We start from the raw sequence: 15,089 nt of genomic DNA on the forward strand, positions 1-15,089 counted from the left end.
TCTCCCAGGGAAGGCACGAACCTGGTCAATGCGATCCAAGTAAAACTTGTCCAAATGTGGACGAGCAACAACTGTATCAATAAATAAAAAAGGTTAGACGACTGAAAGTTAATAAAATAATGAAAGAAAAAAAATGAAATGGAATGGGAAGAAGACATACCCTCAGGACGAAGGCGACCTAGAGGGTTGGTAAAAGGAAGGAAGGGGGCATTACTCACATCAACTAGGTCCCCAGCCCAATTTCTAGAAATAATAAAAAATTCAGTTTTCCAAAGCCTGTCGGACGAGCTACGACCCTTTATCAAACTAAAGTGAGGGCCCCTAAACGAGAACTGGTAAAAACCAGCAGACTTTTTTTTTATCTCTGAGGGCTTATAACAGTAGAGGAGCTCATCCACTGTGATTGGATGGTTCCCTTCTAATGCCTCACGCCATAGCACTTGCATGGCAACTATCGTCCTCCAACCATTGGGGTTGAGCTGGTTAGGTCCAATACCCAACCTATGGAGAAGACTTCTACAGAAAGAATTTAAGGGAAACCTAAGACCAGCTAAAAGGTAAGAAGTATATACTCCTAAACCAGAAGAAGAAGAATAACACCATTCTCCTTCCCTGGGTAGACGAGGCTTAAATTCCTTAGGGATCTGGTATCTATCTACAAGGGTTTTCAACTTAAGTGCGTCTAAGGTGGACGCTACTTCAGGGGCACATCTATAAATCACATTCTCCTCCTCCTCTTCCTTGTCTTGGGAGGAGCTAGGTGGCTTTCTGGATGAGCTAGTCCCAGCTCCAGAAGTTGTCCTACGCTGCATTTCTTGGAATTCCTCTAAGGGAATACCAGGAACCCCAAACGAATAATGCTCGTCTGAGAAGCTATTGCCACTACTGCTTGTCCTACCCTTACCACTCTCATAACTACCTCCACTCCCAGAAGAAATGTCCAGGTACTCGTCTATCGCTTTCTCTAAGCTACTACTAGACGAAGACATAACTAATTGGAAGAAAGATTAAGATGAAAGCCTAAGGATGAGAAGAAATACCTGACAAAACTAGGACAATGACTAGACAAGGCTCTTAGACGAGATGGCAGAAGAGAAATTATGAGAAGGGTGAAGGGTAAGAGAGAGAATGTACCTATTTATAGGGCCCAGAGACAGGGTCAGTGAAGCGATGTGAACCATACAAGATGTGACATGTGGCAGTCTCTTCGAAAAATGGAATCAACACAGCGAGCCAACCAACAAAATCATGACACATGGCACAATTTAAGTTCTATCAAAATCATAAAGACACTCATTAGATTCCCACATCATTCTGGACGACCCTTGGACGGGGGCAACTGATGGGGAAGCAAAAGAATTACTATCTCTGGCTCATCCATAGGGGTTGTCCAAGAGCCAAGGGCCAGGTGTTTAAAGAGGTCGTCCATGGGAAAAATGCCTGGACGATCACATGACGCTTAGGAAATTCTCAATGATGGGATTTACTCACATATGTTGAAGATCCGGACCACAGTGAAAATAAAACCCTTATTTGTCGCCATAACTTCCTCATAGATGCTTAACTTCCAGTAGTAGTTGTAGTGGAAAGATTGGAGGCTATAACTTCCATAGCCGTTGTGGAAGTGATGTCTGAACTTACTAATTCCCACAAATCTTGGGGAAGTTATTAAATAACCGTTCCGAGACCCTCTATATAAGGACTCGCCTACATCAAATCAAAGTAAGTTTTTTCCTAAGAGAATTCCTCAAAAGTTGGAACTTTATTTTCCAAAACCAAACTAATTTAATCATCGGAGGGTATTTGGCCGGTCCACCCCAGTCGCCTTATGATTGTGTTTTCTTCCTCTTAGGTCTTCTAAGCAAGTCATTGTTTCATTGAAGCCCAGAACATTCAGCCTACTGATTCTATGCAGTATCAGTTGCAATATTAGAACTTCTTTCAAATCTTCTAATAGAAAAATCATCAATAAGAAGTAGAACAACAGCATAAAGAACACAAGACTGTGATAGAGTAATTGACACCAAACATAAAAATTTGGAATCTAACCAAAGGCAGAGACAATTTTTCCAACAAGTAACTCCTACGATCCAAGCACGTGGGTTACTACTTCCCAAGGACTATGCCTAAACTACTCTTCGTGAGGTGCACCACATCATCATCTAGATTCTCACTTTATGGCCATGTTACTGCTCCAGAAAGACTCGTACCTTACCACTAATAGTCATAGGTCACAAAGAGCCTCTCTATATCATATAGTTCCAAAGCTATACTGCACTGTTCAGGAAATTTGGACCCAATTCACTAGCAACTAGTTACCATTCTAAAAGCACTAGCATCGGGGATGCAAAAAAAAAAAATAATAATAAAAGATAAAAAATTAAATTAAAAAAAAATTATGTCCTAGGTAGATAACAGCATTTTCAATTCTAATTTTTTTTTTTTCATATTTTTAACAACACAACTTTTGAAATTTTGTTCACATAGGGATTAGAAATTAGAAATTATATAAATTATTTCATATGTTTATAATACAAGTTTAGGTTTATGTATATGTTTTTGTTTTTAGAAAAAAAAAGTATATATTTATGTTTAATTATAAACAAAAAAAATTAAAAATTAGAAAAATTTAACGGATGCCCTAAGAGAATTTGTTAGTGAACCATTTTAAAAAAAAATTACTGCTTTGACAGCTTTTTTATTGGGTTTTGGTTTACCTCTAGTACTTTTTTTTTTTTGGAACATCTCCAGTTGTTTCAAATATACAATGGCAAGTGGTAATGAATTTTAATCTCCATATTTTATTTAGTTAATGGTTGATATGACAGTTTCTCATTAAAACAAAATGAGATTTCAGTTAAAAAAGTATCGAAGAATAAGATAAGCCAAACCATTTTTTATTTCCCATAAAATTGGTATCAAAACTTTCCTTAAAAGGTTAACAAATGCTCTAAGGGCACCTATTAACAAATCCTAAATTAGAAATTTCATTTGTTGGAGTAGGAAAACGTTTATAGTTAATTAAAGGTCTTGTTCCTTGGCTATTGGCTAAAATAAATTCTAACATTCATTAATTATTATCATGAGAGAGAGAGAGAGAGAGAGACGTAGTAATTAGTAGAGCTCATTTGAAACAAATTTCTCAGGAGAAGGAAGAATACAATGAAGAATATAATGGATGTCAAAGAGGAGATGTACACTAAATATAGAATAGATCTCTACTAGATAATAGATATTTTTTTAAGTTTTTTTTTTAAAGCCATTTAAATGATATGACATAATTAAATTGACATAACATGATTTATTTAAACCAACTGGTATGTACAACAAGCTCAGGTAGCATTTTTTTTTGGATAAGTACCCCATCTTTTTTCTCTTTCTTTTTTTTTTTTTTTTGATAGGTAAGCTTAGGTGACATTTATTGGACAAATTGGCATCCAACATTAATAAAAGAACATGTACGTATAGTATAATTAGAATTTTCTGACCAAATAACCATTCGTAAAATAAAATATAATAATAATATTTATACTACGATCCTCTTTCATTTTTTTTTCCCTTTGACTAACTTTTTTCTTTACATGTTAAATTTTTTTTTTAAAAAAATTAACTCAAATTTTTATTCAAAGATAAATGTTTTCAATATTTTCTCTTTTATAAGTATAGGGTTATGCGAAAAGATGAACATAACAAAATTATTTAATTCATTTTTTATGTGTAAAACAGTTTATGTTTAAGTGTTTTTTTTTATTACAATAATTGAAGATAAATAAATAATTATTTCCAAGTTAAATGTTTTATAGCTTGATGCTACCCAAAAAAAGAGAGTATAAGTTGAACATCATTTGATTCTATTTGCTTCATTTAAAAAAATATTGTCAATGCCTTTTCTTTTATTTGAGTCGAACAAAAATGAGATCATGAAAAAAATTATTTATCTTATTCAAAATCAATTAATAAAGAATATAGTGAGTGCAACATCCAAAATGACTATCACGTTTGCAAATATCAAAATAGTATTCGACAGCTAAAATTTGATCATTCACCAACTCAAAATGTTAGTGAGGCTATTCCAACACAATAGAAGATACATAAATCCAATTAAGTATTAATAACATTAAACATATAATATTAATAATATATTTTAGATATTATACAATCAAAAACATTTTATTGTTTTTTACACATGACTAGACTCCTACTAGAATATGATAGAATTTTTGGAATGTAAGAACAATTTTGATCAGCCACGTTTGAAAGGGTTTTATCTTTATTTAAAGGGATAAGTATTTCTTGAAACATATGTACATTATTTATTAAATACATTAAAAATTTTCTTGAATTGGCAATCAATTATTTATACAACATTACAACCAATATATATATATATATATATATAACAGACATACAAATGAAGAATCCAACTTAAGACTTGTTGAACTTTTGAAATCTCATCATTATTTAATTTATTACTTTTTAAAACTTTAGAGTCTAATTTATTTTTTTGAAACTATAGACCAAAATTTTCACACCTCTTAAATTATAGGATTTAAAATAAATTTTTTTTTTTTTAAATTAAATTTATTGTGATGGAACCACTTTTCTATCATAATAAGTGGATTCAACTACGGAATGTTCAATCCATCACAAAAAATAGTTTTATTGCGACCAAGGATGGAGTTAGGAATTGGAGTTAAAGGGGTAGCTTTACCATCCTCTTTGCTAATTGTGTGTGGTGGCTCTGTTGTTGCTTAGCCACGGAAGGGTGTTTTTTTTTTTTTTTTTTTTCTTTTTTCACACTTCTACTACTGGATAATAACAAAATTATTTTAAGTGAAATTGATTTACTGGATTTAATTTTTTTTAGCTTTGCTATTGATAATTTTTGTTGCTGGGCTAATTTTTTAAGACTTATATATTTTATTTTAGATTTTTTATCAATAAATTTTTTTATAGCATTAAAAATAAGGAAAATGCTAGAGTTACAAATTTTTTTACAAATAACTGATGTGACGACTAGTGAGTGGTTATTGATAAGTAATAAAGTGATGTAAATAGTAGACTCAGATATAAACCAATAAAAATTTGCTACTTCAATAATTTGTAAAAAATTTATAGAAAAGTGTGTGGCTATAGCACTACTCTTAAAGGAATTAATGATATTGTTAAAGGGGCAAAGCGTAGTTTTATAGAACAAAAATTGCTAAATTCAATACTGCATATATACTAATTTAAAAATAAATAAATTAAATTTGGGGGGTGCCATTGGCCCCCAAAGCCAATCGGTGGCTACGCCGAGATTGCCACCACAACAAGCTGTCGCATAAAGTCCTGAAAAATACTACCCAATAAAAAATAAAAAAGTGTCAAGTATTTATTTTCTGCTGAGTTTTTTACCTTATCTGGTGTAAAATACATTTTGTATAGTTTATTAGACAAAGTTTAGCTACAAAATTCATTGTAGCCTTAGCCTACAATTTTACTCAATAAAATAAATAATACTACATATTTTGAAAATCTAACCGTTAAATTACATGTTTTTTATGCTCTTAATATACATGTCAAATTATATGTCAATCTAATATTATTTACTATATAATCTATAAGTTTATATTCAATGCATAGTTTTAAACTACAAAAACTTATAACTTTAACAATTTATTGATGACATAGTTATTGATATTTAATTTTCTAAAAACTTTGCAAGTATAGAGGATATAAAAAGAAGACGTAATCTAATGGTAGATTTATCAAAATTCACTTTCAATAAAAAATATTAGAATAAATTGTAAAATACACCACTAAAATTTGGAGTTACTTGAATTTTACCCTGAAGTTTGGTTCCGTTAACAAAACCTCACCATCAGTTAGTTTGAGCTGTTAAGTGATAAGTGGCGTGCTAACGTGTTTTTTTCTTTGCCAAATCAGCACTACAAAACAACAGTGTGTCACTTATGTAACACCGTTTCACATCAAAGCAACCCAATTCCCAAATCAAAACCCCCCACGAACTCGGCATACGAACCCATTGTGAACCCATCAAGCTCTGTGGCGACGGCGACAGTGAGTTTCTCTTCGCTTTCTTTCTCTTGTGCTTTTTTCTTGCCATTGTTGGATTTGGATTTGTTGGGGTTTTTTTTGTTACTGGGATTATTGGTGGGTTTTTATCACCGTTGAGCCACCGCCATCGAGCTGAAGCATATCTCTCACCGTTGTCGGCAACCAGATGGAAAGGTTTTGTGGGTGACGAAACAAAGAGGTTTGGGTTTCAGCAGGTTTATTTGGAATAGGTTTTAGATTTTTGGTCGTTGCACTTTGTTTGAGTTTTTAGCAAGTTTGTTTGTGGATTTTGGATTTTGGGAGTGCCCATTTAAGTCGCCAATAGTGATTGCCATGGTGAATCGTCCCACACACCTCACGTGCCACCAGGACTCCACACGCACTAGTGTAAATAAATTTCTTTTTCTAAAATAAATTTATTTACACTCAACCAAATGGAGAGGACTTACTGTGTTACTGAACAATATGTGTTAAAAGCCTTGAAGGTTGCTTTTTGCAGCATAAGTCTCTCAAAAGTTGAAACAAATCTGCACCTATAGGATAAAAGGACCTCTGTGGCATACAAAAACAAAAACAAAAGCCGAACTCTAACATTGGGAGAAAGGATTACAATGAGGCAAAATAGGGAAGAGTCCAAATCAATCCCAAAAGCTGCGGCAAGAGACATACCGCATGGAGAAGAGAAAAAAAAAAAGGAACCAAAAGCTGGAGCAGAGAGAAGAAATAAAAGCTGCAGAAGAAAAAAGAGATGTTAAATATTAGCATAGAGATGTGTTATATCATGTTGTGTATGCTAGAGTAGATGCGGAAGAGGAAGCATAGAGGAGGAACACTGAGAACACAAGGGCTACATCTTTATTGTGTATAAGAGTATAGTACAATAACCTCCTGTGTTACAATGAACCCTAACATGAGTATATATAGACGACTAAACCCTAGACTACTAGTACAAGCAGGAATGGGCTTGGGTCTATTACATTGGGTTAATATGTCTAATATATATCTCTAACACCCTCCCTCAAACTCAAGGCGGAAGCTCGATGAAGGCTTGAGGTTGGATAAGTATGAGAAGATCACTTGGAGATGCCTTGAAGAATGCCTTTGAAGAAACCACAATGAAGAATGTGCCAATTGTCCAATTTCGGAACTTCAAATGAAGAAACAGAGGCCAAAATCGGAATCTACGCGAAAAACTGAGCAAGATAGGCCCTTTTGGAAATTTTGACTTTTGGTCAAAGGTCAACGCAAAAAGTCAAAGTCAACTGGTCCAGAGCAAAGTCAAAGTCAACAGTCAAAGTGCTCACGGGTCAGATCCGGGTGGTCCGGGTCAGGTCGGTCAACTCAACAGTCAACTAGGTGACGTGGTGCTGACGAGACGACACTGCTGACGTGGCTGATGACGTGTCGCTGACGTGAACTAGGGCTGACGTGGACGTGCTTGCGTGGCTGCTGACGTGGATTAATGACGTCATCATATGACGTCAGATGACATTAGCAGCATTGTCGGCGCGTGGCAGGGCGTGCACTGTTCACCGGCGCGTGAAGGAGCAACTAGAAACCCAGGTGGCGCGTGGTGGCGCGTGCAGCGTCGTATGACCACCAGATTCTCAGGCCAAGTAGATCGGTGGACGAGGAGGCCTTCATGGTGGCGCGTGTACCAAGAAGACGATTTGAAAGTGATGAATCTGAGACGGCGCGAGGGAATTTTCCGGCGGCTTCTGCGGCGCGTGGTGGCGCGTGAGAGCTCGTATGATTACCAGATTCTCAGGCCAAGTGGATCGGTGGACGACAAGGCCGGCTTGGCAGCGCGTGTGACTGAGATCCGAGCTGGGAGTCGAGAATCTTTGGCAGCGCGTGTGAGAGTTCCAGGAGCCATTGGTCACGCGTGGTGGCGCGTGCGGCTGCCGTTGGAGGTTGGGTTTCTGGGTTTTGGTCGCGATATGCCATGGAGGACGTATGTCTTGTTGGTTTCATCAGGCGAAGGCTTGATGTGCACAGATCTGATATTGATGCCACGGGTTTGCTTGAGTTTGTGGATCTTGGACACAGCACTGCGCCACGGTGGCTGCGAGATGCCGTGGAGTCTAGATCCAGCAGAGAAGCATGCGTGACTTCTGATGGTGGTGTGCATGTGATATTCTTCTTTGTTGTGTAGAGATATTTGTTTGATGCCAAGAATGAAGTTTGGCTCTGATACCATGTTGAATATTAGCATAGAGATGTGTTATATCATGTTGTGTATGCTAGAGTAGATGCGGAAGAGGAAGCATAGAGGAGGAACACTGAGAACACAAGGGCTACATCTTTATTGTGTATAAGAGTATAGTACAATAACCTCCTGTGTTACAATGAACCCTAACATGAGTATATATAGACGACTAAACCCTAGACTACTAGTACAAGCAGGAATGGGCTTGGGTTTATTACATTGGGCTAATATGTCTAATATATATCTCTAACAAGAGAAAAAAAAAAAAGAAAAAAAAAGAAAGGGATTTTAACGTTAACGCCCGGGATTGTTAAAGTTGGAGTTATCTCATTTAATGAGATGGGTTAATTATCTAAGTTTTATTGGTGGAGCATGAATCACAGAGACAAAATATTTGAACTCGTTTTAAGTTTGGGTGAAGGCTTTTTGGGAGGTTGATTTGGCAAAAACAATACACATCAGCGCTCCACCTTGTCACTTATCAGCTAAAACAAATTGACAAATTGAGGTTGAGGTTTTGCTAATGGAACTAAACTTTATGGTGTAAAATCCATTTTTTCAAACATCAGAATGTAAAATTCAAGCAACCTCAAATTTCAAGGATATACTTTGCAATTTATCCAAAATATTGAGTAAGGTTGTAACCAACCAATTTTGTAACTAAACTTTGTCCATTTTATTTATATTCCTCCTTGACTCCTTGTACATTTGCAGTTCACGTCTTAATGTTCAGCAAAAATTAATAAATAAAAATAAAATTCATAGGTTTATTACTTGTAATGCAAAACATATGCTAATTTCACATAATTTTTTCCTCCAATTGCGGCATAACTTGTGCTTATTTCATATTTCCTGATTTCTTATTCGTACACATTTGTTGAAGCACACTTTATCCAACGTATCAGTTCTTTCAATAGAATCTTGAATCCAACAGTGGCAATGCATTTTGAGTCTTTGACTATGAAACATGGTTATGTTCATTTGAGTTTAGTCTGATTGTTAAGTCTTTTATTCCAGTTTTAGATGCAATGTGCTGCTATTAAGAGACACAGCGAGCCACTTGACAACATAAGTTTGACAAAAAAAATTAGCAAAGGCACATAGAAGAGAAGAGGTGGAACAATAAAATGCTGAAGAAAAAGTAGTAACTATTATTGAGAATCAACTATATGAGATCGTTTATTCAAGGAAAAAAATTATGAGAGAAAATATTCCAAAGAGAATTCGATAGTTATTAGTTTCATCATGATTGGGTACTTGTGGAATCATCAACTGGATGATTGTATCTGTTGAAAAACCACATAGTATCTGCTTCCACTGCATATCCATCTTGATTACGGTGCCAACTATAGTACGCATGGGTTCGGTTCTTAATGTCAAAAATGGCATGACCAAAACTAGCCTCACGATAAGCTGAGTATGGTGGCTGTGGTTCCGTCATACTGCAACAGAGGAGGACAGTTATATTAAACCATATTAACAAACAGTGAATCAATGAAGGTCAGCTCTATTATAATGTAATTAGCTTACTTGGTTGCTAAGCCTTCAAGATTGCCTCCATCGCCAATGGTTATATATACAGGCGCTGATTGATCCTTTATAGGAGTGCAAATACCATTTACAACATTGTATGCAATGTTGGATACACGTTCCTGTAATATTCATATGTTAGTTGTCAATCAACATCAGAAGAAATGAACATATAGCCACAGACAATGTCTATATATATAAACAAATGGAAATCAAATAATCTGGATTTGTGCATGTGGGTTTCAGTGTAATGCATCATTAAAGAAAAGATGATAGATGGCAGAATTTTCATTCTCCTCAAAAAAAATTTCAGAAATGAAATACTGCCAAACTCCTTGTCATCACAGATTTCAGGTAACTAGGAAATATATTAGAGACAACTACTAGTGTTACACAGATAACACTTCTAAAAAAATCACATTTCAAAAACTAATAAATAGAAAGTATCAAGGGCTTACAGATCGTTCATAAGCATGAACATGACCAGCAAACACCACATCAACTTTGTACTTCACAAACCATGCCTCATACATTACTCTCATGGTTTCACCCTCCAGAAAATGATAGTTGTAGCTGTTATACCAAGGGGAATGCATTAGAACAATCAACCAAGGTGTCTCAGTCCGGTTAACTTTTGGTAGTTCCTCTTCAAGCCATTTGTATTGAGGGGTATATTTACCTGAAAAAAATGGTAATGACAAGTAAATTTATTATTTTTGCTTTTGATGCATGAAATCCCCAATTTATTTGGTACAAAGGCTTAGTTGAGTTGAGCTGAGCTACATTGAATTTGGCAAAATGAGACACTAACACATGCCATCATCAGATACTAGCTTAAACAAAACACTGTGGTAGCAATCTTGCCATTTAACTTAACCACATAAATTAGGAAGTTTTGATCATTACATCCTGTCATCCCCAGTAAAAATATTACTCTGTTTGTTTCTTACAGCATTTTGGGGCAAAACCCCATCATTGAGGATGTAGTCCTAAGTAGTCCTAAAAAACTGATATACAATGTCAGCAAAAGATACTTGTAATGTTATAAACATTGTATGTGATGTCATTATGGAAACCAAAATATGACTCTATGAGGTATACAATAAATGCCTTAAAAAGCAGACTTGACTCATCATTTCAACTCCATAGAATGTCCCTCAACCTGAACTCCGAAAAATGTGTAACATTTTTTTTACCTATACCTATTGGGAGAAACTAAGAGAACCAATAATTATTCCCTCAGACTCTCACACATATTTAAACAATATAATATGGCAGGCAAGATGTGATCAAAGAAAAGGAGCGGCATTCACCAAATGCAAGCAAATATCCTAATCACAGCCATTTGTAATTAGTTGTCTTAAGTCTTAACCAGTATGCATTATAAACTCTTGAATTATCATCATCCCATATCTATGTAATAGACATCAAGACCACCAAAAAAAATGTATAGACTGAAGTTGCTAGTTTGGACATATGTCTGTGCATATGACCATAATCAGAAATATATAACATGTAAAGCCAGATGCATTCTTACCATATGCGGAGTATGAGGACAAGACAATGATGTAAGCTGAAGCTCTCTTGATTGAATACCAAAAGGGTTCTGTACTATTTGAAGCTTTAAAAGGCACATGATAACGGTGACTGTAAGGCTTAAAAGGCTTGGTTTCTCCCTGCAACCCAAATATTAATCTATTATTAGAAGCTTGGAGAATTATATACAGAAATACATGAATTATGACTCAAAATAATGTCAAAGAGAGTAGAACTGTCACAAAAGTATCAATAACAGCAACATGGTGGCACTATGGATTATTTTTGGCTTTACCAAGATATAGACCTCTTGGTCTCTCTTGGGTTTTAGATGAAGAGGATTATTTTTATATGCAAGACCATAAATCAAATTTAGCTACCAAAAGGAGCATTATTGTCGAACAAGGTCAATTTAGGGGGAATTCTGTCATAAGTAAGCTTTACAATATAATATTTCAAAGAGAACAATGAAGGTAATTGCAACACAGTATTATGTTGACTCAATTTCCTGTTAAGTGTTGCCTTTTTTTCTTCTTCTTCTTTTTAGGCAAAGTACCCGCTAAGGCATGAGAAGTGTCCAGTAGCCCTCACATACATATAACAAAAGAGCTAATTTTTACCTCAGTAGAAAAAATTCTTCAAAAAATTAAACCATTGGTATGACTTCAAACCACAAGATTGAAAAGGTCGTCAAACAAGTGCAGCCAGAAGAAGTTTTTAAATAAGAATTACAGAACACATTAGTTACTACCAAACAATGAAATATTCTATGAGATACTTACAATTGATGGCTCATAGTCAATCTCGTGATTCCCTGCAGTCCATATCCATGGTTGATAAGCAACACTTCTCTCAGCAAATCTTCCCCATGAATCCCACCTATTATTGTCATGATTTGGATAGTTATCTGCATAAGAGAGGTCCCCAACGAACAGCACTGTTTTCCCTTTCTGTGGGTTTAACTCATAATGAGTAAGTGTCCTATTTGAATCATAACTCTGACCAAGATCCCCTGCAGACAATACCATTAGTTTAAAATGTATAAAACATGTTTCAAATGTCTAAATTAACACATAAGCAGAAGTGCTAATGTAAGTACATTCCTCATTCATTTAGGAACATGTAAAGGAAGTAAGAGCCAATAATCAACCTAAAATGAAAAGTCTAGCTTATGTAGCTTATAAGTGAGATTTTTTTTTCTGCAAATTTTATTATTATGAAGTCTTAGCAGGTGATTTCAATCGTAGTCCTAGCTTTATTGGATAGGCTAGTCTGTGCCTGCCAAATTGCCACTAGACTTTGCAGAAGTCTAATGGAAATAGAGAATGCAACCTGTCTAAAAATGAAGACCATGTATATGCTTGAACCACAATGCCAACCAAATATCTAAATTCTTTGGGATTTATTAAAGAAATACTCACCAATAAGACCAAATGTATAAGGCACATCAGGGCCAACTTCAGGTGGAGTTACAAACCAGAACTGCCGAGTAGTGTGCCCAATCCCAACCACATAGTAGTATTTGGTGTTGAACTGCCCCAAAAATAATAATAATAAATAAATCAAAATAAATAAATAAAAAGTTTACACATACCTAGATACATAGCATACTTTTAATGCATATATCATATATGCCCATATCATCCATTAATCTCATATAGAAGCACAGCAAGAACAGAACAAAAACAGGGGAACAACTTTAGAGCAATCATATGAAACAATTGTATGAAAATTTTTACTCACCTTCAAGTTTCTGATGGTTGTGTGATGAATGAAACCAGACTTGTAATTGTAGTACTTATAGGTAGTAACTTTGCCTTCGGCATGTCTCTTTTCCTTGCTGTTTTCACTCCAAAAGACCACTTTACTGGAACCCGGTTCATCCACAGTCACCCATGATATAATCATTGCCTCTCCCACATGGTCTCCTTGTGTTATATGTACCTGAATTCACACCAACCCAAATATCAATCAATAAAATAAAGGCCAAAAACTAAAAATTTCAAATACCCAATTGCCTATCAATCCTAACTCCCCCAGAAAAAAACCATGCACAATGGATACATAAACAAAACAAAAACAATTACCGATTGAAACTATCTAAAAGAAAACCCCACCAAGAAAAACCTTACCAGAAAACAGTTAGATCAATAAGAAAATAAAAGCAGAAGAACAATAAGAGGGACATAAGTACCTGTTGAGGTGCATTATAACCAGGTGGGACTTTAAAGACATCGCTATTAAGAGGCATGTCAATAGTCTTCTCAACTTTTCTGACAAAAGAACTGGTCTTTCCTCCATGACACACCACTGCTAAACTCAAAACCAAAATAACTGCGATCAAAGAAGAAGATAAAGAAGAACCAAAAAGACCCATCTTGACCTTTTGCCTGCACATACAGAGTCTCACAAAACTACACTATTTAGCTAAAGAGCCGAGACCCTATTGCTATATATATATGAAATGCTTAAACTGGCTCGAGTCTGATCAGAAGAATGCTAGGAATATTCAGAGCATCCTTATATAATACAAATTTAGACGTCAACGATTGTTTAATGATAGGAAACTGAGTCTTCCTTCACCAGTTGTTATTTGAAAATATATATGTAGGAACTGAGTTAATACAATTTTTTTTTTTGGTTTGAAAATATTTATGGTGGTATTCTAATAAAGTTGACAATGGACTCTGTAGTCACGGGGAAGTTGGGTGTGTTTAACGTGTGTAGCTTCCTCGATTGAAAGCGTTTTAGTTTGACAATAACTAGGAAAAGTGGCTTATTATTGTTGCGTTTGATTTGGTTTGGGAAGTTTGGTGTTTGGTATAAATTATGGTAATCTCGGTAATACCATTCTATGTTTATACTATCGTTTTGTAGAAAATGACGTCATGTAGAACTAGTCTTCTATTCTATTCTATTACAAACTGGATGAGTTAAAAATAGGATTTTTTTTTTTTTTTTGTTTTTTTTTTTGAGAATGAAAAATAGGAATTTGGTTGTCTAGTTTGCAAATTTAACTAGTATTTTTTGCTCAACTAGCCAGAAATAAAATAAGGAATATACTATAATATAGTACTTTTTTTATTATGAGAATATACTTTTATTTTTATGCTACTGTTACAACATTTTCGTAACAAATTTTAAATGGCAGGTCTTTTTCAAAATAAAATTTTCAATGACAGGTTGTTAATGAAGCAGACAAAATATTCATTTAAATGGTGAGCTTATAATAGAACTAATAACAATTTACCACCTATAATTTGTTGTGAAAGTGTTTGTAAGAATATAATAATAAGCAAACAAATATAGGAAAGGATATTCACTTTACATGCCATGTGAAGACTAAATCAAAGATATTGACTCTTATCCAAAAAGAAAATCAACATATTGACAACTAAAAATATCTTGTGATGGGTTAAAAGAGTAATGCTAAATAATAATAAAAATCTTAACATTTTCCTAAAAAAAAAAAAAATCATGGAATTGATTTTTGGAGTAAATTGAGGGATTTGTTTCTCAAAAAGAAAAAAAAGAAAAAAAAATACTATGTCTATAATATTTTTAGGGCACTTTCACAACAAATTTTAAGTAGTAGATTGTTACGAAATGTTATTGGTGAGCAAAAAAGTAATTTTAATAGTAAATTCAAATTAAAACCAGTTACAACTTATCACGTAAAATTTGTTATGACAATATTATATACATAACACTTCTAAAAAAATGACGAATTTAAGCAATTAATACACATTTTAAT

At 34.5% G+C, this 15,089-nt stretch overlaps 1 protein-coding gene across 1 annotated transcript; it reads right to left on the reverse strand.

The window, feature by feature from the left end:
* Positions 1-9,384: 9,384 nt before the first annotated feature.
* LOC126705762 (purple acid phosphatase-like) lies at positions 9,385-13,931 on the reverse strand. The gene is made up of 8 exons (XM_050404953.1): positions 13,530-13,931; positions 13,079-13,279; positions 12,757-12,868; positions 12,118-12,347; positions 11,337-11,475; positions 10,258-10,478; positions 9,800-9,921; positions 9,385-9,711 (listed from the first exon to the last, which is right to left on the reverse strand). Exons 1-8 carry the CDS (start codon positions 13,731-13,733, stop codon positions 9,513-9,515), a joined length of 1,428 nt encoding a protein of 475 aa, XP_050260910.1. The 5' UTR covers positions 13,734-13,931; the 3' UTR covers positions 9,385-9,512.
* Positions 13,932-15,089: the final 1,158 nt, after the last annotated feature.

This window comes from Quercus robur, chromosome 11 (assembly GCF_932294415.1).
Source record: "Quercus robur chromosome 11, dhQueRobu3.1, whole genome shotgun sequence".
In the NCBI taxonomy this organism is placed as follows: Eukaryota; Viridiplantae; Streptophyta; class Magnoliopsida; order Fagales; family Fagaceae; genus Quercus; species Quercus robur.